The sequence below is a fragment of the Protopterus annectens genome, chromosome 16.part0, assembly GCF_019279795.1.
Source record: "Protopterus annectens isolate FY-2018-M chromosome 16.part0, PAN1.0, whole genome shotgun sequence".
Lineage (NCBI taxonomy): Eukaryota > Metazoa > Chordata > Ceratodontiformes > Protopteridae > Protopterus > Protopterus annectens.
Window position 1 is genome coordinate 229,779,320 of NC_056750.1, and position 26,921 is coordinate 229,806,240.

Below are 26,921 nucleotides of genomic sequence, written 5' to 3' on the forward strand. Positions count from 1 at the left end.
GTTGTGGGGCATTTTGCATCCCACGGGCCTCCTGTATCCATTGGTTCATTTGGTCCTGCTTGCATCTCTTCAGGTCTGCATGGTGATGTCTAACCTGCTCACCAGTCCGAGGGATGCCTGTGGCACTGGTGAGTTCATGTGCGAGATGGTTCCAGGCCTCCGCTTTGTATTCCATGCCTTGGGACTGGCGCTGCAGGAGTCTAGCATCATGATGATGGATGAGGAGCCAAACCATTACTTTTGACTCCTCAATGCCCCACTGTTGCACTCAGAAGTGAGAGCCCTCTCCGACACCAGCCATTGCTGCCTGCAGATGGGAGCTACAACCAGTTATGGCGAGTATTCCCACCTATGGAGCTTAAATATGACTCATTTCCTGCACTTATTTGTGATTGGCCGGATTTGAAAGTTCTCAGCTGAGTGCATACCTGCTTAGCACTGGGTAAACTTTGATTCATATGTATATGTGTGTTTACAGTCCATGAACATCAAATGCTGTCATGGCTTAGTGGATCAGTACTGTGATTATGGTGCACACTATCCCGGGTTCGAGACCTATCATTACTTTTTTATTTTACTACTGGCCTGACTGGTAGAGGGTGTGGCTGTGTTTAGCCAGCTTTGCTCAACTTTGCCTAACATTGCTCTACGTTTACCGACGTTGCCCGACGTAGCGCTAGTTAGCGCGGTGCGCAGCTTCATGCAAACATGTTTGGTTTGCGCTAGTTGATGTGATGCGCAGCTTTGCGCAAAGCTATTGCGCTAGTTAAACCAGTGCTTAGCTATGGGCAATTATTCTTAAATGTGCTTAATACTGGTAAACGTTGCTTAGCAGTGCTTCACATTGCTTAAGATAGGTTACTTATGCATTCGTTAGTATGCATGTCCGTTTCACCTTCTTATATATATTTAGAATATCGTGCACTACTACATAGGCCATTTTGATGCATTTTAATAAAATTTAAAAGGTAAATGTCAGGAATTATTTTTATGCACGGATTTCCTACAGAAAATGGAAAGGGGAGTGGTAGGACTCGAACCGGGATTGCCTCCTCTTTGTGAGAAGGCTCTACCACTACACTATTACTATTTGGCTTAATTTGAATATAAGTGGTTTATTATCCTCTTTGATGTCTAAACTGCTAACTGTAGCTAAGCAATGGGCACACCCGCGCACACACACACATGCAAATACGGGCAGCTATATCGTGAATAATAAAAAACAAAATTGTTTTACATTTTATTTCATTTGTACAGGGCTTTTGAATGTGGGGGAGTTTAGTGTTGGGGTATACACATTGAGAGGACTCGCTCATATCTGCTGACATTTGCAGATTTAGGCACTTGCAGGGCATGGATATTTGGACTGCTCGGCAGTCTGACATGCCCCCTGCCTTCCTACATGCTCCGTGTTGGCCTGGGAGTTGAGTCAGCGTGCCCTCATGCATATGCATGACGCGCTGACGTCATACTCTTAGACAGCAGTCTCCGAGTAGGACTTTGTTCGTCTTACATGGAGGATTACTGAATCCCCCCCCATAGAATTCTTCTAAATTATCAAAATATGGCTGTTATCCAGATATACAGACAGTCACTGCAGCAGAAGGAATAAAACTTGCAGTTTAACCAAATGCTCATGAGCCATCTATTGTGAATACCATGACTTTATTAAAAAATAAAAAAAGTTTTACAGGCATACCAGCTACTCTCAGTGAATGTCCTTGCTTTCTGCATTTTCGTAAGATAAATTCCCCATCATTAAAATCTAGAAAATAAACTGCTACTGAGTAACACGATAAGCTGACGTTTTATTCCTTGGCTGCCTTGTGCACTTATTCATGAATTTAAGTTCCGATGTGAGAAAATTGACACCCTCACTGCTTTCTTTCCCTTATTGTAGACGAAGGATCTGCAGGTTACTGCAGATACACTTGTTTTCAAACTCATTCAAATAAAGATCACTTTGGGATTTTAACCTGCAGCTTTTAACTGAGTGCAGTGCAGTATCTCCTGTTACTGCTTAGTCAAGCTTGGATTATTGCTAGCAGACAACTCTCTAGCTTCCTTGAATATTGAAGTGCTTTTTAATACATCACATTGCCAATTGAGTCATTCATTTCACCTAGCTGGCTTTCTGTGAAACTGACATCATTTTGAAGGAAGATTTAGGCCTTGGAGAAGGGGCGCGCTCTTCTTCTCTTTTTGAAAACTGACCATACTCTATGGTTTCCCTCTCAACTGTACTGGGTTTATCACTACGGTGAATGCCGATTTTCAATCTAATTCCCATGCCAATTTTCAGTATTAAAATGATAGCTCATCACAGTACATACAGTGAAACTCTGCATAGCAGTGAGATGAAAAATCAAAATACCATGCTAAAAACCTGATTTCTCACTGAAAGTTGGAAGTTAGCAGCCAGCGGGACAGTTGTGCTACATCCCCTCTTCCCTGCTTTGTAGTAGGTAAGTTGTTATTTTAATCAAGGCAGGGTAAAGCCAGCCCTGCTGTTTGTTGTCATCGCAGCACCTAAACTGTAGAGGAGAATGAATGAATGCACAGTTGGCCCTTGCTACAAGTTTGTGGAGGGTATTGGGGAATAAAAGGGCATTCAGATAGAAGGGTCTTAATGGGCAGCAGGCATGAAGTCTTGACAAGGCAGCAGCAGAATGATAACCTGTTACTGTGTTTCTTGGTTAGAAAGTTTTTTGGACAGGAAATTGTTAAGCAGATTACACAACATATGCAGCAAAAATGAAACTTTAAACTGCATTTAGAACACTAAATAAATAAAAGCTTGATATTTGTTAATGTTTTCATTATTATTCTTGTGGACTACACATAAAATATGAACCATCTATTTTCCTGTAACTTGAATAATTTCATTTAAGCACCAAGCTTACATACCTTTCAAAAGTACCTCAAGGTGAGGAACGTTACTCACTTTCAGTCTTCAACACCAAAGTATATGTTCCACACTGTCACATGTTGCAGCTCTAGTGACATCAAGATGTAAGGGATCACAGCTCAAATTGCTCCAAGAACCATCTTACCTTGCAACTGTCTGTTTAATAAAGAAAATCATAATTTAAAGGGGCCAGTCAGAATTTCGTGTCACCACTGGATTTTGAGGTAGAATTCATGATTTTCTGACTAATTCGGGACAGTTGAGAGGTATGTTGTATGTATATATATATATATATATATATATATATATATATATATATATATATATATATGGGTGTACTTTGTTTCGTTGAATCAAATTTCACTGAATTTCACTTCACCCTGACCACATCGCTGAAAATACAAATTACTGAAAACTCATTTCACTGAATCTCATTTCACTGAACTGAACTTAGTATATATGGCACTGTGGACAGTATTGTAAGGCAAGTAAAAGGTATATGCCCTTTTCCCCACTGCAGTTCGATCCTGGAGTTAGTATATATAGTTAGGCAGGTGTGGGGGACATAGACCCCCACCTTGTTTGTTTTATATTGCATTTTACCAAAAACTTCAAAACAATACATTTTAAATAATAGACATGCATAGTTGCAACACCAATGACTAACTCTCTCCAGAAGACAATATGTACTCAATCTAAGTGGGGGCTGTGCCCCCCACCCCCCCTAACTATATATACTAACTTCAGGATGGCACTACACTGGGGCAAAGGGCATATATATTTTACTTGCCTTACAGTACTCTACACAGTGCCATGTATACTAACTGCAGTTCAGCAAAATGAGATTCAGTGAAATGAGTTTTTAGTCATTTGAGTTTTCAGCGAAGTGGTCAGAGTGAAATGAAACTCGGTGAAATGAGATTCAACGAAACAAAGTAGACCCATATATATATATATATATATATATATATATATATATATATATATATATATATAAACACACATATATATATATATATATATATATATATATATATAAAACACACATATATATATATATATATATATATATATATATATATATATATATATAGATTCATTTCAGAAACCTGAAATATCACAAGCCTGAATTTCATAATCCGGAAGACCAAAAGCCTGAAAATACAAAATCCTGAAAACTCAAAAGCCTGAATCCTATAAGACTGAAAATATACAGAACACAAAGAATAACAATATTCCAGTATAAGGACACACAAAAAGACATACAAGGCAAAGGTTAGCACTTTTCACAAAGTATGGGCAGAGGGGCAAGTCCCCCTGCACCTCCCATGTGGGGGGCTGCACACCCCACACACCCTGCTAATTAAATATATCAACTCCCAAGATTACACTTCACAGAAAAAATGGCAAACATAGCATGACATGTTTCAAGACTACCTGTTGTAACCTTAGTAATGTTCCCTTTTAACTTGCTATATTACAACATAACTTATGAAAGTGTAGTGAAGTGCAGTCTTGGAGTTGCTATATTTAAGTAGCAGAGTGTGTGGAGGGTGCAGGGTTGGAATGCAATCTGGTTTGTGTTGTCTTCAATCAGTATATGTATCCTATGTGTTTTCAGTCTTATGGGATTCCCACTTTTGAGTTTTCAGGATTTTGAATTTTCAGGTTTTTGGTCTTCTGGATTATAAAATTCAGGCTTGTGATATTTTAGGCTTCTGAAGTGAATCATATATACATACACACACACACACACACATATACATATATATATATACATGTATATTTTTTCTTAAACATAAATACACACATAACTAACTAAATAATAAATAAAAAGCCCCAGTTGATCCTCTACATAGTGCAACTATCTTCCTATAGTCTTGCCATGATTCCCTGAAAAGGCAATGATTAGAAAGCCTGGGAATATTAAATAGTGGAGAGGTGTGGACTACTACAGAAATATGCAGTAAACTGAAATAAGTATTTTTTTCTATTCTAGCAAGCAAAGAGATATAATACTGACAACTGCAGCCTAGGGGGACTGTAGGCTGATTGGCTTGGAATCAAAGCAGCTTATTGTTTTCTCAGTTCAAAGTCTGCATTACTTTCTGGCTACTGCTGATGAAAAAAACAAAGCTGAAACTGTCCTTGACTTTGTCGATTGCCCTTGACTTTGCTGCGTGTTTTTGGTCTATGCCTTATTTTTTTTTTGTTTGTTTTCTGGCAAATCATTGAGGATTACAGCCACTAGGTAGGGTGTAGGTGCCTGTGAATAAAAGCAACTTACCCTGTTGTCTTTTGATCATTGTAAAGCGAGGATGGAAGCAGCTTGCCAATTTCGCAATTTCAAATATAACTGCATTACTTTTTGCCTGTTGCTTGTCTGAAGCAAGTTGAAACAGTCCCTGATTTTATGAATAATCCCTGACTTTGCCTTTCGTGTACGGGTATGTGCTTCATGAATTTGTTCATATCTAAGTGAAAACAAGTGAGGAATATGATTCACATTAGGGGTACAGGTGGTTTTATCATTTGTTTTAGTTGTAGGGATTACTAGGTTAATGGATGGTACTGTCATTAGCCGTCATAGCAGTTCCTTGCTTCAAGCGGAGAGTTGCCACTTTCATTTTGTCACTAAAATAAACCCAGGTCATATTTTTTAAGACAGAGAAAAATCTGTTCACAAGAGATGGACAGTCTCTTCAAAGCTGATGAACATGGTGACAGATTTGATCAGAGGGGATATAAAAAGAATTTATTAACGAGGTCAGAACCGCTGTAGATAAGTTAGATAGGACATTACTGTCTTATTAACAACATACCCATAGGACTAATTCAAATGTAATATTATTTACCAACTATGGCATTGTTTATGGATATAATAAATAAACATTGGAATATTTTATTAAGTGGTAAGGAAATTTATTTAATTATTTATTTATTTAACATTTGGGTACTTACATATTATCGCAACAACTTTCCACACCGGGTCATGGTTGCAACTTCTTGGTCATCCACTTCACAGCACCTCCCAAACTACATGAGAAAATGACAACAGGGGTTACTGACAGAGACAGACACATATAAACAACAGGAGACAGAAAAATAAAACTTCTGGACATAGAGAATGAGTGGCTCTTCCTGCAGCTGGGACAGCCGTTTTGTGTAATTTGCCATGGAATGCTATTACTTCCTGAAAGCCATCACTGAGCCAGACGGGAGACACACACCGGGTACAGTTCTTTGAAAAGGGAAGGTAATCTTTCACTTTTTCAAGAATGACATGGGGCTGAGGACATTATGTCTCCCTCTTGGAAGGGTGTACAGTTTTGAACAATGAAGTGTACAGTTCCAAAAAGTAAGCATGGGTTATGACAGCTACGGGGACTGAGCTAAGCAGGAGAAGGAGCACTGTCCAAAGACTTCACTGGGACGAAGTTGTCTGTAGCATTGTCACTTACACACAAAGGTTATTTCCTGATTTTAAGAAAAGAAGTCCATGTTTTTACAGAAGGTTTACAAAAATAAATGAATACAAATACCAGAGAAAATGCACATTTATGTAATACTCCTTCACACTTCATGGCAACTGACAGGAAGGAAGCATTTACAATCGGGCTGCCATATACATTCCTGCTGTGGTCGGGAAAGTCATTCGTTTCAGTTTCTTTACAATCATGATACAGTCAGACCCCAATGTCACATACAGTTACTTATTTAACCTGGCAACACCCGCGGAAACTGAATGACCCATTCCTGCATCAAATAACAAATTCTGACATGTGATTGCAATAATACGCAAGTGCCAACATTTGTTTACCGGGAATGTCTGACTTAGAATGAAGCCAATTTTCAGCGGAAGCCCAGGGAGAAACACTCCAGATGCATGTCTTTCAAATGTGGGAGGAAAACTGGAGCACCTGGAGGAAACCCACACGAACACAAGGAGGACATGCAGACTCCACACAGAAGGCACTCCAGCTAAGAATCGAACCGGAGAACCTCTTGCTGTGAGGCCAAAATGCTACCGCTGCACCACTATGCTGAAATTAGAACATTAGTGAACAGTAATCATAAATTAATTTTCAGTAAAGCTAAAAACCTATGTGGTTATTTTGATAAATTTAAAGAGAAATATACATCATCGCCTGCACAAAGTGGTTTGTATGTTATATTTAGATGTTTTTATCTGTGCTGTTTATTTTTTAAGTTTATGATTAAAAATACAGAATTCACAGCAGCTAATACTGTTAAGATTTTTTCCTTTAAAACAATTAATGACTTGTAAGAGAGAATGGGTAATTTTATACAGCGGTGTGCTTTCCCTCTGCATTTTATGTAGGCTGGAAATCTAGTATGTTAAAATTAACATTGACTGAATGTTTTAGTGACATCAGAGTTGGCTGTGGGACTAAAGCTTTATGAAAACATACTTTAAGACATTCTGGGGCAAAATGCATGTTTATAGTGTTAGCAAAGTGAGAAAAGGCTGTGCATAATTCATGGTTTGTCTGCATTTGTTATCTAATAAGAAACAACAATAGATTATTACCCTAGGTGCATTATTTTCTCCTGATTTAATTCAATATTTTTCAATTTGTATTTTTTTATCCATCCAAAAAGGATCTGCACTATATTAATTTCAGAAACATACTTTCCTGAATAAATATGATTTTGTTTCATTTTGAAAGCTAAGCAAGGCCAGGCCTGATTAATATTAGGATGGAGAATGCCATTGGCACTAAGGAATCCTGGGTGCGTTGTTTTTACGAAGGTGAAATTATTATTTTTGTATTTATGCTTTGAACCTGTATGCTCTTGTCAGCATTTATTGTTTTTCACTATGGAAATACACAAGCTAGTTCTGTTAGCATAAATCAAATTTTGTGATTACTCACTACCTTCTTTTGAATGCATACATCATGTTTCTGGATATTTACATCATCTTGAATAACAATGTAACATATATATATATATATATATATATATATATATATATATATATATATATATATATATATATTTATACATATGGTTCAATTGCATATGATCAAACTAATTAAATGTTGAATTGAATACACCAATAAAGAAAGATCGAACATGCACAGCACCAGACATGGAAAATCTCAAATAATATCGAGAAAGGGCATCTATTTCTTCTCTCGATATTAATACTAAAGCCGCTAATAATACTAACCTGAAATTTGTCTCAGTAATGACATTACACATCATCATCGTTTCCACCGCTCAGCTTTCCATAATGTCAATAATAAATAACTCGTTTGACTGAACCCAGAAAATATGCCAGCATTACTGATCGAAAATCAGCTGATCGAACATGATGGCAGTTGTTTTGTGCAAGATCTCTGTAACAGAGTTTGGGGTAGTTCCACTTTCCACAGTGTAGTGCGATTTCAGCACTTGAATTGTGCAGGAGGACATGCCCCCTTTAAAACAAGTTTTTTTTTTTTTTTGCTAGTTATCAATCGGTCAGTGATTAAAAAATTGTGTTTGATCAGTTGCAGTTCAAAAAAATGAAAGTGTCAATGAATTGTCAGAGTCATACATATTTATATATATATATATATATATATATATATATATATATATATATATATATATGTATAGATACACACACACACACACACACACACACACACACACACACACACACACACACACACTCACACACACTCACACACACATATATGTATGTGTGTGTACAGAAAGATAGGTAGATTGATATTTAGATATAAATATATTTGACCCATTGTGGGTTGACTTTATATGCAGATGAAGGCTATGTAGTGACAAAAACTATTGTTTTTCCTATTTGGCACATTGTAAGTCATGCAATTGTAGCCACCTTAATTAAAATACAGTAAAACCATCCGCAGTGTGTTATTCATTCAGTTTCCTTTTGCCGAATGTTGGTGTCTCCTTTAAATTCCCAAAAGCCACTGCAGCAAGCCCCTCGGAATTGAAGGACTACAAATGTGCCACCATCAACCTACTATGTGACAAAATCTCAAAATAATGATGCACCTCCCCAGGCTTTAATAGCAAAACAAATTTCAATAAGGAATTTTACATATACTTAGGAAACAACACGGAGATAGCAGTCCTTATCAGAACCAAGTAGCACAGGAAATTAAAAAAAAAAAAACCTCTGGTTGTCCCCTGCCATAAATAAACTATATGACAAAGGAAAAAAATCCTTAAATTGTTTAGTAAATCAAAACTTCATCTTCTCAAGGATAATATCCAAAGCATTAGATACAATTGAAGAATACTAGCAAGTCCATAATAGTAGCGTATAAAGAAACTTAGACTGGCCTGTGAAGTCAAAAATAATTATATATCCTTTTTTACTATGGCAGAATACTAAAATAAGCAATACCCTAAATTGCTCAGAGCTTTGTCATAATGGGGCCACCTTTTATGACCCAATTGACATTGCCAATACCCATCTGAACAAACTGGAGCCAGTTTTACCCCTGAGACTTCTATTCAAACCCTAAAATATATGAATCTCTTACTTCAGCAATTATTTCTAAAAATCATTTCCTAAAGATACTAATCAAACCAAAAAATATTTCCTGCATGGGACCTGACAATATATCTGGTTGCTTCATTAATAGAGTTAAACATGTCCTTACAGGCATGTTCCTCAGACTGTTTAACTTAAGTGTAGCTATTGGCTTTGTCCTTGATGTGTGGTTCACTGTTTACAAAAGAACGTTCACATTTTAAATTTCTTTTTGGCCTCTCATAATTTGTCAAATATTGCAAATAAGATGAATTGCGTTTTCAGTAAAAGATTCTGAAGAAAAGCTCTCAGGAAACAAGTGGTTTCCTGGTTTAGAAGACCTCAGGAAGAAAAGGTATTACTTAGCCTCCTGTTATTCAGGATTAATAAGTAAAATACAGCTTTACACCCAGCCAGGGCAATTACAGTCCTGTCTGCCTTACAACAAGTTTCATCTGCAAGTCGTGCAACAAATTACATCTGACCTTATAAACTGATATCAAGAATCTTTTTAGATTTGACCATCCAACAGTATCATTTAGTGAAGAACAGAGCCTGTCTTTTTAATCTGGTAAACTTCTTCAAAAGAGTCGTGATGGTTTTAGATGGTTGCTACCTCTTTGGTGGGGCTGCTTAGACAAAGGGAAGGAGTAGTGAGGTTTATGAATGGCTGGCCAGCAGAAGCTGCATATGCTGACCATACAATGCACACTGTGAGTCTCGGTCTGGCTAAGGCCTTTAATACCATTTCCCATTCTGGCATCATACAGAAACTAAATCATTTAAAAATCAACACGTGGTATGGTGGATAGCAAACTTGCTGAAAGACAGAACCAACCAAGTTGCAGGTGCCTCATCAGAAAATGTGAAAGTGACCATCAATGTCCTTCAGAACTCGGTGCTGGGACACTTCTTTTTATATTTGCTTCTGAGATCTCCAAGTAGGAAGTCAATAGAGTATGGTGAGTGGAAGGGTTGGTTTTCAAAACTGATGATGCAAGACTTTCTAGCAATTTATTTTACCCCCTTTTTAATACACCAGCAGTTTACTATAGAGAGTTCATTCTGGAGGGTTTGAGTGTCATAGGTTGAGGTGGACTGGACACTCTAAATTGGCCGAAGTTGTGATGAGTGTGTGTGTGTGTGTGTGTGTGTGTGTGTGTGCGTGTGTGTGCGTGTGTGTGCGTGTGTGTGCGTGTGTGTGCGTGTGTGTGTGTGTGTGTGTGTGTGTGTGTGTGTGTGTCTGTCTTCTGTGGAGGGTTGTGCACCAAGCTGGCAACTCCACACCATAAAACTCCACTGCCAATCATTCTGTGGACATTGTTCTGCTGTGGTGACCCCTTACGGGAAAAGCCGAAAGGAGAAGAAGAAGAAGAAGAAGGGTGACTTAGTAACAACTACCACAAACTAGGGATAGACATCCTTTCTCTCTTTACACTGTCTAGACAAGACATATATACAAAATGAAAATGTAGTTAGAGACCTTGGTACTTGGGTTGATAGCTCTTTGTCTTTTGATCATCATTTAATGATGGTTATCACAAATCCTTTTATTTAGCTCAAATAACTTCCAAAGAAATGTCATCAAGGCAATTGCTCTCTAATAATCAGCATTGACCATATGTAAGTAATAGGTTAACTGCTCTTTGAACCATTTTAAGTGTAACCAATTTCCCTTAGTGAAAATCAAACCCTGCATCTTTTGTCTGTGCAGTAAATGCCTTAACCACTTTGCCACAGGCCATGCTTTAAGTACAATGCCACATTTGGGAGGTATCTCACTAAACACATCAAGTAATTAGAAAGATTCCGAAGGTTACTAATCAAAAAGGTCACAGGCCTAAACTCCCTGGGCTACTAAGAAAAGTAGAAATCTGTATAGCTTTATTCCATTTCTTGTAGACTTTTAAGGGGAGATCACTGTGTATTTTACCACATTATTAGAAACTAGATTGTCCTGTACTTTCTGTTTCTCTGAAAGTCCAGTATCTCCACCAATACCAGAATGAGAGATCTAAATCTTTATTAACAGATATATGGAATGCAGTGGAGGGACAGGTTTATAACCTGGCACTGTCTAATCTCTGGAATAAACTCCTCCTGCATGATATGCAGTGTGACTCACTATCTTCCTTTAAAATAAACAAGATGACTTTATGGGTATTCACATATTTACTCCAGGCTAGACCAGTATGGCCCTCCTGGAGAAAGGAGATACTGCCTGATGAAGGATACATACAAGGTGATAAAGGTCATGATACATGATTGCCTTGAAATATCTATAAATGAATGAATTTTCACCATGAAGGTATATCTTTAGAGACTATTCTAAGGCAAATCTGCTACAGCTGGCTGCGGCTTAGTGAAATTTAAACACCCCCATCCTGTCCATGAGCCTCTCACACTTTGCTACATTTACAAATAGTGTCTATGCTCACATTAAAACATGAATTGAGGCATCAGTCCCCCTCTGACACAAATATAATGCCAAGTTCAGAATTAAACCACTGTGATGGTATCCTAGAATAAACAAACTGTACAATAAAAGGAAGAAACGCTTTCTCTGTAAGAACAAACTTAATCCCCGATCTCTAAAAAGAACGCAAAAAGATGAACAAAGAACTAAGAAGCAAATCCAAGTCCACTAAAGATAAATTTGTAATTGCCACCTGTATTATGGACAACAGTAAAGCTTTTTCAACTATGTCAGAAATCCTAGAAGCAATACCCAACAATGCACTAAGCTAATAAATAACACCAACGCATAGTTAACATATTAGTGGGCTTGGATTTTACACTTTTATACCCACCTAGCAGCCCCCATATTTCTTGTTTCATCTTAGAGAAGATGTCATCACTGTGTCACTCATCGCACAGTAGTAAACTGCCGAGTCAGACAGCTGCGGTCTGGATATATTCAGATACACAAAATTGTTGGCTACATCAAAGTGTGATGTGAAACGACCTAACTTTGCATCAGTTTTAGATTTATACACCTGAAGATGCAGATATTGTAAAGGTCCATTTGCTTTACGCTGATACCAGTATATATACGGTTGTGCTATTGCAAGTGTTGTTGTGAAATTGCAGAGGAGGACAGCATCTCCCTCTTCATGTGCAGTTTTACTTGATTCTTGTGTTACCTCATCTCCATTTATGATGCCTGCTAGAAGAATTTAAACAAAAAAGCAATCATTATGGAATGTTTTACATATATTTTATTTTCAATTAGAAATTTGTATAAATGCATTTGAATATTTTCTATAAATGATCGCTACCAATATAAAATATCATTGTGTACTACAACAGCATAACACTAAAAAGACACAGTTTTAGTTTTGGTATGTAATGTATAGAATATCACACACACACACACACACACACACACACACACACACACGCACGCGCGTTTTTCTTTGTTGATTTACTTATTTGTTATTTAAACACTTACCTGTCAATAGAAGACTAATATACACAGTATGTCTGATGGTTAGAAAAATGCAGAATTTCAAAAATGCAGCAGAGAACCTAAGCATATTTATCAGAATTATATTCTCTTTTATCTGTGATTTAAAATTCCTCTGCTTTCGCTCAAGGTAACAGTTTAGGGAAGAAATCATGTTTATATATACCAAGCCTTAGAAACCACAGCAGTCATTTCCTTTTGTGGTAAAGATGATGTAATTTCACAGTATTAACCCTCTGCTGCCCAGGGTTAGATCAGCATCTACGTCTGTGTAAGGGACATGAAGGGGAAGAAGGTAAGTAGAACTGGTGTCACCGTGCTGTAGAGTGACAATGTGCAGCATAAGAACCAAAAAACTAGACTGGAGGATACAGAAGAACAGAGTGAAATCATACGATATTAGTGTAATAAAAACTTTTAATCCATGCATTTGTAACCAAACTTCTTCAGAATAAAATATGCATTCTCTACATCACATTTAAAAACAGTTTTGAAATGCCTCTACACCAATAAACACATCTTTCCACTTAAACAATTACACAATTAATCAATAAAATTTCAAAGCTCAGGAAGTTATTTCCTTACATAGACTCTACGGTCTTTCAAAAAACTTTACCTTGGAAATCCACATCATTCACCCTCCCCCCCTGCAAAGGTAACCACCATGAAAAAGTTCTCCAAAGCTAACTTTGGGCTCCTAAAAATAGAGTTGGCTAGCTTCACGGCACCCATGCAAATGGAGAATAGTTGCATGACAGCTGAATCATACACCAATGCACTGTATACAAATGAATGGATCTCACCATACCCAATAGAACCAAGATGCTCACCTCCAAAAAAGGAAGCCAATCTGGTGGTCCCCTGCCATAAACAAACTCTACAACAGAAGGAGGAAACTGATGTGGAATAAGGTGAAGTCCCAAGAATGGAAAAACTCCCTTATCAGCCTCAATGAAAAGTTGAGATCCCTCATCAAATCCTCTAAAGCTAGCTATGAAAACAGAATTGCAGCAGATAGAAAAGACAACCACAAGGCCTTCTATAATTATGTAAAGAATCTCCATGGCAATACCCAGATTTGCCCTGAGCTACTGCACAATGGTACCTCCTATACTGAGCCAACAGATATTGCCAATATACTGGCTGACAGATTCAGTGCCAACCCCTCCCCCCAAAGGACCAATCACAATACCAGTAGATTGCCAGGCACCCAGTATTACTGCTGTACAGGTTAAAATACCACTGTCCAAGGCCAAGAATACAGCTTCTATGGGACCTGACAATATCCCTGGCTGTGTTCTACATGAACTACAGATTGAACTGGCACCTCACCTGTGTACCCTGTTCAAGCACAGCCTCATCACAGGCTTTGTCCCTACCGAATGGCACACTGCTACAGTCATCCCTCTCCAGAAAGGAGGAGCGACTACAGACTATGGGAACTATCACCCCATTAGCCTGATGAGTCTGATATGCAAAGCTATGGAACGCATCATCATAGACCTAATAAACAAGGATATAGGGAATCTCCAAACTCTGGATCCCACACAGTTTGGTTTTGTGAAGGGTAGATCATCCCTGCTCAACTTGGTTGACTTCTTTGATTCAGTCACCAGAACTGTGGATAAAGGCAAGGTGGTTCATACAACCTACCTTGATCTAGCAAATGCCTTTGATACCATTCTGCACTCAGGAACCATAGAAAAACTCACTAAGCTAGGCATCAACCCCTATATCACTAAGTGGGTTGCAAACTGGCTCACAGATAGAACCCACAGTATGAAAGTAGCTGACTCCAAGTCAGACTGCTGACTAGTCACAAGTGGAGTCCCACAGGATTTGGTCCTGGGTCCTCTCCTGTTTGGTATCTACTTCTCTGAAGTCCAGGCCAATATGATGGGACTCTGGCTGACAAAGTTCATAGACGATTGCAAGTTGGGAGCTATTATTAACTCCCCAAGTGATGTTCACATCCTACAGAATGGCCTCACTGAAACCAACGACTGGTGTCAGTACCATGGCCTTAAGCTCAATGCCAAAAAATGTGTCATCATCCCCTTTGGGGAAAAACCCAGTTCCCATGAATTACCACATTGATGGTAGTCCACCGAACACAAAAGGCATTATAAGAGATTTGGGAATACAGGTTGACAGCAACCTCTCTTTTGATCACTACACTGCCACTGTGGTCAGAAAGTCCTTCTATGTGGCACATCTCATTACTAACAGTTTTGCATCCAGGAAGAAAGAGGTTATTGTCTCCCTCTACTCTTCCCTCATTAGGCCAGTCATCAAGTACAATGTCCCATTTGGCCTGTACCTCACTAGACACCTGCAACAACTGGAGAGGTCGCAAAAGTACCTCACAAAGAGGATCCTAGGCCTTAAACACTTGTCCTATATGGACAGACTCAAAATAATGCAACTATTCTCTGTCTCATATCATCTACTTAGAGGCGATCTCTGCTTGACATACAAAGCCATGTCTGACCCAGCTCTGTTAGAAATGCTACATCTAAAGAAATCCCAATCTCTTCGCACCACACACTCCAGAGACCTCAACCTCATTGCCACAATCAACACAACATACTGGAGGGACAGGTTCATAACCTAGAGGCTGCCCATGCTATAGAATAGACTTCCCATACATATCAAGCAGAGCACCTCTCTGACCTTCTTCAAGAATAATCTTGATGAGTGGATGGGAAATAGAAAATTTACCCCGGGGATAACTCCAGTGGCTGTACTTGAAAGAAGCACTGGGAACTAAGGTCAGGTGGCATGATGCCAGGGTAATCCTATGGCTAGACTTGTAAAGGCCCCAGGGCCATTAGCCTAGTACACACCTATGAACCTATGAACCTATGAGCATAAGAGTAATACGAGACAAACGATCATGGGAAACATAAGATACCTAGCCACATGCATATTTAAGTAGACATGCTTAAAAATTGCTGCCATGCTTTTCACACACATGTTAGTGCTTACCTCTCAAACTGATTATGGCTATACATGATAGCCTGGTGTAAATTTATGTATACTGATCCAAACATGAAGAATTGTAAAAGGAGAACTTTGCTTGACAGGTAATGGTAACTTATTCCATAGGCTGAGCATATATAGGGTTAGGAACCAGTCCTTCCATGGAGTCTTTATTAATGTGTTGGTAAAGATTTAAATAAATAGCACAGGTTTTTAGCCACTGTTTTGTAAAAATAATATGACTTCAAGTGGGCTTGTCTCTTTTATGGCTCAAAATCTGAGACACAGATCACCTTGGAGGAGTCAGTAGTGTACTGAGTATAAGGAGGGATGTGTTAATCTATCAGGGTAGTTAAGGCTTTAAGGCCTTTTGTTTTCTTTGTTAGAAATCTCTGGGGCCTTTCCAGTTGAAAAATACACTTGGATTTGTACATTTCAAAGAGACAACTGTATCTGATGATGGGTACGATAAGGGAAGAGCACAGAAATAGGGTGACCTCTCTGGATCTTGAAAATATTCTCTTGGAAATTAGCGGAGCTAAATAGGATTTTTTTTTTGCCAAATGCTACTACTCTACAATTTTTCTGCATTTAGCTTGAGAGAGTTTTTGGTACAATAAGCATTTACATATTCTAGCCCTTGCTGGAGCTGTTTAGTATAAGCGAATGAGCAGATAACAGTAACCTACTTATAGTCACCAGCAAACTTCATCAACTGTGACTCTGGAATATTGTCTTGGAGGTCTGCAAAATAAATGGCAAAACGTAAAGGGTCTAGCATTGATCCTTGTGGCACCCCACTAGTTAAAACATTTTACATTAGATTACTAGCAAATCTCACAACTTGGAATCTGTAACTCAGCAGATAACATAAAGGATTGCATTAAGTTTGTCTAAATGTTCAAAAATACCAGTGTGGGGGATAGTATCAAAAACCTTGGCCATGCCAAGAAAAGCAGCATGAATAGAGTGACCACTATACACTGCATCTGTAACATTTTCAAAAAAGTTCACTAGATTCAGGAGACAAGCCCTGCCCTTCATAAAACCAAATTAATTAAGGTCTGTATCAATGAAACTACCTATATCTGCATAAATGAGTTATGCAATGATCAATTCCATGGTTTTGAATATAAGGATGGAGAGGCTGATGTGCTTATAATTACCCTGGTCTATAGAGGAATCAAGATTGTGAAGGGCATTCACAGTGGTTGTTCTCAAGGCATCATGTGTAAATGCATATGCTGAGATTGAAGTTAGAGGCTTAGATAGTTCGTATTTGGCACTGATAAGAATGCAGCCTGTTATGTTGTCCGATCCCTTGGATGTAGTATTTTTTTGGTATTGATAGGGATTCTAAGATTTGGTCCCAGGTGATTTCAAGGGGAAACTACACTTTCATGGATACTGCAGGAATAATGCAGGAAGATAGGATACATTTAACACTAATTTGGTCTTCTAATATATTGGCCATATCCCTGGGATCAGAATATGCAATATTATTATTATAGATGAGCTCAGTGTATTGTTAGGCATTATTTCTTAATTTTCTGACAAAAGTGAAGGAAGATTTGTGGTCTCCTTTGGTATGTGGAGCAACCTTAAGTATTTAACTACATTTTTTAAAAACACTTTTTAACTTCTTTGCTGGCATGCTCCAGTGTAATACTGAGACTGGAAGAATAAGGATTTCTTACAGCTTATCATTAGTTTTCTTCTGTTATTATTTAATTAATAAACTTCTACATCCTGGGAAGACCACCACTCCCTCTCCAAAAACAGACAATACGACAGACTCTTTCTCCACACAGTTTAATTTCTACTTTATACAATTAGTATTATCTGTCCTAGATACTAATACATCTGACCCCCTCTCTCTACCCGTGTCCACTCAAGATCACTCACAGCTCTTTAATTTCAGTCCAGTACTCACCTCACTCATAATGAAGTTGCTCCTTAAACTACAAACTATTTCCATAGCTGTAGACCAACTACCATCAGACAAGCTAAAAATGGCTGCCAAAGTCATAGCCTTCCCTGTGTCCATACTAATTAATAGACCTATGACACCCCTCCTTTGGGCCAGTAATCAAGGAGCCTCAGTCCTCACCACTGACACCAGTGAGTGATGTTCACTTGGAACAAAAATAGATAAACACAGTATTTCCAGATGCAGCTCTCTGCACCAAGCACCGTTTCCCTTAAGAGAACACAGGGAATACACTCCCATCCTGGGGCTGGATTTTCCTCCCTTTCACCAGGCCCCAAATAAGACTCCACACTGACCACAGTTGTAGAGTTGAGTCCTCAGCCGAGTATTTTCGGTCAAGTCCTCCAGCCTCTCTGTGAAGCTAGTGCTGTGTGTCCCTGCTCCAAGTAGATGACACATGCAGTCTTTGAGATTTGACTTTCACACACACACACACACACACACACACACACACACACACACACCTGGGAAAGGTTGCCACAGATTTACCAGCTATACCCATACCTCTCAACTGTACAGATTTTTGCAGAATGTCCAGATTTTTGCCTCAAATTTTTGGTCTGTTTTTCATAAAATTGTGGTTTTCTGGAAAAATCATTGGCAAGTCATTAAAGATTGAAGTCAGAAACTAATGACAAACATTTGACTTCATACCCTTCATAAAATTCATGCAAACACAAAACCTGTTATTCTACTGAGGTTCTAAGTTTGTAAGAGCAATATTTAAAAATGATCCCTATTTTGGGGCCCTGGACCCCCATTATGTATAGCTTTGTACAGATTTCTTGCTCTAAGAGGTTGAGAGGTATGGCTCTACCCCCTCTACCCAGGCTATAAAGTAGATACTGCCACCAGAACACTCCAAAGCCAGCTACTCTAAGGCTCTTCCTAGGGTGCCCAATTAATCTGAGTAAAATCAATACTAATACAAATGGTCGTGTTTAACCAATGCAGTAATGCTTTCAGGAGCGCGAACAGTGTCACCAAATAAATATAAGTACTCTCAAAGGTTAAAATATTCTCTAAAAGACCATCCACAATGAAAAGTTTAAATATATTTAATAATAAATAATAAAAGAACATGAAAATACTAAATATCTATTTACAATAAACACCAAAGTTTCATTCACAGGAAATATTAAAAATAACACTGATGGAAAGATTCATACAGATACAGAAAAACAATACTTAACTAATCTCACTATATTTTCCTGACTGATCTAAAGAATTACTTTCCCCTAGTTAATTTACTAGAGCAATGCACAATGATGTAGGTGAGTGGTCCTCCTTTGTCAGGTTTCAAAAACAGACTGCTCTGAGACTTCTGTCTCATCTAGTATTAAAAGATAATTTCAGTGCTGGATTACAGAATGAAATCACATATATCTGATCATATATCTCTGGTGCCCACACTACCTTTACTAACACGTGAACCAGAATCTAGCACACGTGTGTCATAATACACACACACACATACAGCTTTGCTAAGATGCTATAACTTCTGGAAGCTATAAAACCATTTCAAAAACTTCCACCCTTCTAGGGTAGCAATTAGTTCACCCCTAAGGACAATACAGTAGGATTTTTAGTCCTGGTTTTCACACACATTTTGTCTCTGACTGCAATCAGAACTGTAATATACAATCTTTATGACCTAAACCAGGTAATTTAATTTCAGACTGTTTTTCAAAGTTAGCTGGACTGAGATTAACCTCTTCTCTTCCAGTATCCTCCGTTACAATATAGTAATTTCAACAGTTACAATACAGTCTGACATGCATGTGTATTTCTTTTCTGTCCAGCATGACCCACTGCTGGACTGTTGGTACATTTTTTAACATAAGCAGCTTCACAAATGCATTTTCAGCACAAGCACCTGTATAAATCAGTTTGAAATACAAATGACATATAATTCTTTAGAAAACTCCAGCTGGCTATGCTGGCATATGTTACTCATCCACTGCCCTACACTTCCTGTCATAGCTGGCACTACCTCACATCATCACAAGGCCCATAGCAGAAATATATGTTCCATCACTGTGGAAAATATCCTACCTTCCACTTCACAAAGGCAGCATGAAGGTGGCACATCTACAGAGCTTAATAACTACAGACCAATAGTAATTCTCTTCCCCCTTTCCAAAATATTAGAGAAATGCATCCATACGCAGCTGATACAATACCTAACCTCAGATAACCTGCTTTCAGAAACACAACATGGCTTTAGGTCCCAGCACAGCACCACTACTGCTCTACTACATTTTACCAATATAATAGACCAACATAGCAACAATGGTCTGCTTATGTCCACCATATTCTTATACTTGTCAAAGGCATTTGATACTGTCTCACACCAGCAACTGCACGTTTGAATTTCCTCAACAGGCTTTCACAATACTCCTTGTTGTGGTTTCCCAGTTACCTATCTGGAAAGTAGCAAGCTGCTAAATGGCAACAAACCTACTCATCGTTTCAACCAGTTACTACAGGTGTTCCTCAGGGCTCTATCATAACCTCCACACCTCCCCTTACCATTCTTGATTAGGTCAGTATGCAGACAACTCAACATTACTATGTGTGGCCTCAACTATAAATAAGCTTTAAGATATTATCCAAAAATCGTTCTGCTCATAGAAACATGGCTTAAAGAATCAAACTTCCTACTTAACCCCAAAAAAACTAAGTTAATACTTTTTACCTGAAAATGTTGCCAAAATCAAAAGCAATCTTTAACCATAAACTCAGCAAATAATACTGTAAATGAAACTGCAACTCCCTGTAAACTTATAGGTGTTATAATAGACGACAATCTAACATATGACCAGCATAGACTGCAACCATTAAATCTACACAATGGAAACTTGGCTCCCTTTATAGGATCAATGGATTCTTTACAGATACTATTAGAAAAACTCTAGTCACCACCTTCTTATTGCCAACTGTCTTACACACCCCTCCTATACTAACAAACGTAAACAATACTCAAAGAAAGAAACTTGCCTCTTACTAGAAAAAATAGGTAAATTTGCTACCAATCTCCCTCATAGGATCCACGATTGTCATAGCTTAAAGCAATTAAACTGGCTTGAACTACACAACTACCTAACATATTCACAACTAACTACAGCACACAAACTCATTCAGCATCCAGAAAAATGCCCTGCACTACAAAACTTATTACTGCCCTACTGTTCAGCAAGGGATCTCTGTTCTATTAATAAATTCTTACTACTCACAAATAAGTCAAATAATATTGCAGGATACCCAGTCTACTCCCAGTATATTGCTAAACTCTAGAATAGCATTCCCACACCAATAAATCTCTCTGACAAACTCAGTAGCTTTAAACCACTCCTTAAACAACATCTTAACCAGTCCTGGTCCTGCACATGTTCATCACAGGTTAAGAGTTTGTGTTCACCATACGATACCCTCCAAATGCTATCCTTAAACAGAATACTCTCAACCGCTCACTGAAATGGCAGCAATTTTTATACATAACTGCTGCCTGTACAATCCAATAAGTTGCATGTGGGCTTTCTCTTTAGTAACTTATGCCTCTGTAAAATCTTGGAATGTATAAATGTCACTACTGTATGTGTATAAATGTAAATAGAAATTTAACTACTCTATGTTTAACTTAGTATAATGTTATGTAAGCAAATGGAACTTTTCTCCACAGGCCTCCAATGAAAATGGGTTTTACCCATTCAGACTTTCCCTGTAAACATAGACAAATATAAAGTTGGGAAGGTGCAGTGGTGCAGTGGTAGCATTGCCACCTCCCAGCAAGAGGTTCTCCAGTTCAATTCTCACCTGGGGTGCCATCTGTGTGGAGTCTGCATGTCCACCCTACATTCATGTGGGTTTCCTCCCATGTCACAAAGACATGCATCTGAAGCATTTCTCCCTGGGCCTCCACTGAAAATTGGCTTTGTTCCAAGTCAAACCTTCCCAGTAAATAAATAACTTATTAGCAAAGAGTTCCACAAAGAGAGTTTTTTTTTTTTTTGCAGTTATATTTAGGATAGATGGGTACTGATGCTTCTGTGCAGCTGTTTAGGTGCTGTTAAAAGCTGAAGGTGAATATGGCAGCCCTCTTAGTTGGGTCTATATCTGGAGGATTGCTGAGATATTTGTATAGGTCATCTACAAGCTGAAGTAGGTTTGCTCTGAGGAAGAACCAAAAGATCGTCTTATTTGGTGGGAGGGGGTTAACACTATGCCTGACAGAGAATATAGCAGATTTGTGTTTTTTTATCAGGGCAGTTTTTTGTCAACACAGAGTGAGTGGCATCATTAGATATTTCATGACATTTTTTAAAATGATCACATATATGTGGCTTCTTTTTTATGTTTTAATATAATAAAGCTTAATGTGCAAAACACAAAAGGGGGAATTTAATAAAGCCTAAACATTTTTTCCATGTAGGCATCATGCAGCGCTGCTTACATGGTCGTGAACATTTTTAGATTCAATAAGCACTGCTGAGTGGTGCGCATGCACATGCCAAGACACACTTCAGTGGCATGCAAATCCCCTCATAAGCGGATAAATGTCATGCAAATGAGACAAGTAGAGTGATCCAGCAAGCAGACAGGCATCTCTTCAGCCCCTCTGTCAGTGTCTGTAGTGTGCACGGAAAACTTACATGTACAGGAGTGTAGACATGCAAAAGGGGTTGTAAACATTTAGATATTTGGACAGAAATGTCATACCCCATACACATATGAGCAAAACTATTATTATGTATGTTGGAAAATTAAAGGAAATAAATTAAATTCTGTTTTAATAATCTGAGCATGTTTGCACTGTGTGCCTACAAGATAGCTTTATAGAAAAATAAAAAAAAAAAAAAATTGAAAAAAAAATTAATTAGTATGTGACAGAAATGTTTTACAGGACTGTGCATGGAGTCCCTACAATGGTGCATTGGTGCTGTTGCTAACATGGTTGGGCTCTGAAGCATGTAGTTTCCAAGATGTGGGCACAGATACCTATGCAAATGAGGTGGAGGTACCGAATAGCAGAAAAGAGTAATCGTGTCTGCATATCCCCTTTATGTAGGCTTAAACCCATGTTGCTGTTTACAGAAGATGTAGCTGACACAAGAGGGGGGATGTCTACTGACTTCTAAGCTCATTTCAGCTTAGCTGCGCATGTTTTCATGGAGCAAAGCCTGACTGAGAGTGTTCCTACAGGGGAGTGTGTCCACTAATTTCTAAGCTTTGTTTACCTTCCATGCACATGTTAGTGTGGCATGCCGCCTTGCTGACCATGTTTAAAACAAAATGTATTTAATAAGTTTTGACCCTTGTTTAAGCTAAAATAGGGCCATTGAATGATGTTAATTATATTGTAGACAGGTGGAATGCAGCATAATTACACAATCACACATTTTGCACTTACAGCAGAGCTGTATAAAGTATGCATACACCCTACATTCTGATTTTTCTCCAGTACTGTGCACCATTGGAGTACAGACTTGGGAATTTTAACTGAGAGAATGCTAGGGGCTGCTGCGGTCTGCTGCACCTGTATGTGCTAGATGCTAAAGTCAGTGCTGCTGCTACTGCTGCTGACAATAGGCCTAGACAGAGGAGAAGAGTGTGCAGGCCCAATGTAACCTTCCAGGAACTACATGAGTTGAAGATTGTAGAACACTACAGGGTGGACAGGGACATACTACAAGAACTCATTGAGCTTTGCCACCGTCAACTCAGACCCAGAGCCAAAAGAGGGGAACCTATCCCAGTGGAAACAAAGGTAAGTGTAGCCCTTAGGATACTAGCTATAGGTACTTTTCAAAGACCAACCGGGGACATGATAGGAGTCTCACAGGCATCAGCATCCAAAGGACTCCAACAGTTCCTGGATGCAATGCTACCACATGCCAGTGAGCATATTTCTTTTCCCCTCACCACCACCACTGAGGTGAGGGCCAGTAATATGCAACACTTCTACTGTGTAGCACACTACCCTGAAGTACTGGGTGCCATAGATTGCACTCATGTACACATCAAGGCACCACCCAGTGAGGAGGGTAGAATCTACGTCAACTGCAAGGAGTACCATTTCATCAACTGCCAGGTTAAGTGCAATGCCCAGGGGATTATCCTGAATGTGTGAGCTGGCAGCCCTGGCAGATATCATGACTCCCATAGCTGGCACACATCACAGCTGTACCAGATGTTTGCTGGAGGGACATCCCACATGGATATTTGATGGGGGATGCTGGCTACACTCTGGAACCGTGGATTATGACACCCATCAGAAATGCACACACCTACAGAAGAATTCCATAATGAGGAACAGTCATAAACTAGGAACATCATAGAACATGTGTTAGGGCTTCTGAAGTCATGGTTTTGGTGCCTCAATATATCTGGTGGAGCCCTATAGTACTCTCCAGCCACATGTTTTTTTTTTATTTATTTTATATTTGTTAACCAGTAGAGTCCGACTGGATACAGGTCCATTTTCAACAGTGCTTGTGCATATATGTTCACAGTATGTGCTAAGCTACACAATATGAGCCTGCAGAATCAGCTGCAGCAGGATACACATCCCCCACCAGTGCCTAGGTCACCACAGCCACAGTCACAGAAGGACTTGGAGGAGGAACCCTCTGATGATGTCCCTGTAGGCAGACATCGGAGTGCCCAGTATGCCCTGGCTTTGGCTAAGAGACAATGCATAGCACATTCACTGACAACCTAGGGCCTTAACGACTGACAACTCACTCCTACTAACATACACATAGTAAAACTGATGCAGGGCAACCCAAACAACCTGTACCTATCCATGTATTGGTTGTGTACTGCTTGCATCAGACAGAGTCAGCCCTGAACTACAGTTCTGTCAACTGCTTCCTTCACAAGGTAATTCCCTAACCTACACACTACTTGTAAGGATTGTTATAATATGGTATTATATGTATGGATTTGCTGCATTTATGCAAGTAAATATAGTGGGCTATTTGTACACAAGTAATATCCACATTGGACTACAGTTACCCAGTCCACTAGTATATGTTCCTTAATATTCAGTGGTTGGAATATGCACTACATCAGTCAAGGGAGATGTTAAACAATGGAGTTGGACTACTGTGTATCTCAGCAGAACATGTGGTGTTACTCCCCCACACCCAACACATCAGTTTCTCCATATAACCACTTTAACAATAGGTCATCAATAGTATATCAGCAGTCCAGACAAACTCAGGGCAGTAACATAGAAATCAATCACACATTGTATGTCTCAGTGCAGGAATAACAACATGCATATGTATGCCATTGATTGTGTGATGAATGACTACTCTCTGTCTGGCAGCTTGTGTGGCTCAGTGGACTAGGGAAGTTAGCATGGATGATGCCATTCCTGGTTCAAACCTGGTGGTATCCACATCTTTTGCATGTGAGATATTATTATGTTGGTGTTGTCACAGACTGTCAGTCTGTGTGTGGTGTAACATTATGAACCTCAGTCATATATTAAGCACATCATACACCTGGAGAATGTCATGGACATTTTGAGTGAAGTGAAGTACAGTACTGCAGAAACAGGGATAGATGTCAGTGTCCTTAACACACAAAATCCCAGACTGGAGTGCAGTGTGATCTGGAATCACTTTATAAGTAGTGACAGTCCCACTGGGCATGCCCATACACTTAGTTAAACTGAGCACAATCCTGTTGCCCCTTGATCAAAATGACCTGTTATGTATAGATATGTCTACACATACATGCATGCATGTATACATATCCGTCTGTAACTATCTCTCTCTCACATACATAATGTACGTATCTCCATGTATTTTCAAATATATATATATATATATATATATATATATATATATATATATATATACATATGTATATATATATATATATATATATATATATACATATACATATATATAATATATATATTTATATATATATATATATATATATATATATATATATATATATATATTTATTTATACATATATATATATATATATATATATATATATAGAGCTATGTACATATATAAAATCATGCATCTCAGTCTCTCCCCATATATCTGCATAACATATATTCATACCATACACCCACACAGCTACATTTATATATACATCCATCCCTATTTTATACAGAAATATGTGTGTGGATGTCTGTATTGCCCTACATATCATAATACTGGTGAGTAAAGCTGTTCAATCACACATCTATAATGTTGCTCAAAGTATCCAAAGTAGGGGCTCAACAGTACATAATACACATACCTACAGACCCCTATGCCTGCTGGGTGTCACCACATAGACAGCAGTAGGTGAGCAGGTGGTTTAATGTATAATGTTGTCTACACATACATGGACAGGACACATTGTTCCTGCCCACAGACTTGCCCATACAAGTGCAAACAGCCACATATGGTCATACTGGTAACTGTAGACACATAGCTAGGATAATAACAGTTATCTCACTGCTAAAATACTAGATGCAGATGACAGTATGAAGCAATATCACTCTGCAGGCTACAGAGCTGTTCAACATAAGCCTAGTTTGTGTAATCCACAAGTAGTTTGCCTGCAATCACATATAAAACAGACATCAGCTGTGGCATGTGTAATAAGTATTGTGATCTATAGTTTATAATACCTATATTGGGGCTCTAATCTCACTGCAGGCCACTTGGTGTGTTTGTGTGTGTGTGTGTGTGTGTGTGTGTGTGTGTGTGTGTGTGTGTGTGTGTGTGTGTGTGTGTGTGTGTGTGTGTGTGTGTGTGTGTGTGTGTGTGTGTGTGTGTGTGTGTGTGTGTGTGTGTGTGTATCCCCCTGACAAACAACTGAGAAACCCTCACTGGCTATCAAACTGCAATGGCCCTGTAAGTTGCTGCTGGCTTCCAAACTGCCTTCTTCTACAAGGCGTGATTATATAATCTACCGTAAGATTACCAGCTGCCATTGCAGCATCACACTTAAGCTTTGGCACATGATATAAGTAGGGTGATCTATATTGTACAAGACTAGATCGGTAGGTGTTCTAATCTCACTGCAGG

At 38.7% G+C, this 26,921-nt stretch overlaps 1 gene segment (V, D, J or C); it reads right to left on the reverse strand.

Moving 5' to 3' along the window:
- Positions 1–12,254: 12,254 nt before the first annotated feature.
- On the reverse strand, positions 12,255–13,008 carry LOC122790874. The segment is given in 2 exon segments: positions 12,255–12,603; positions 12,889–13,008. Coding segments are annotated over 2 exon segments (417 nt in total).
- Positions 13,009–26,921: the final 13,913 nt, after the last annotated feature.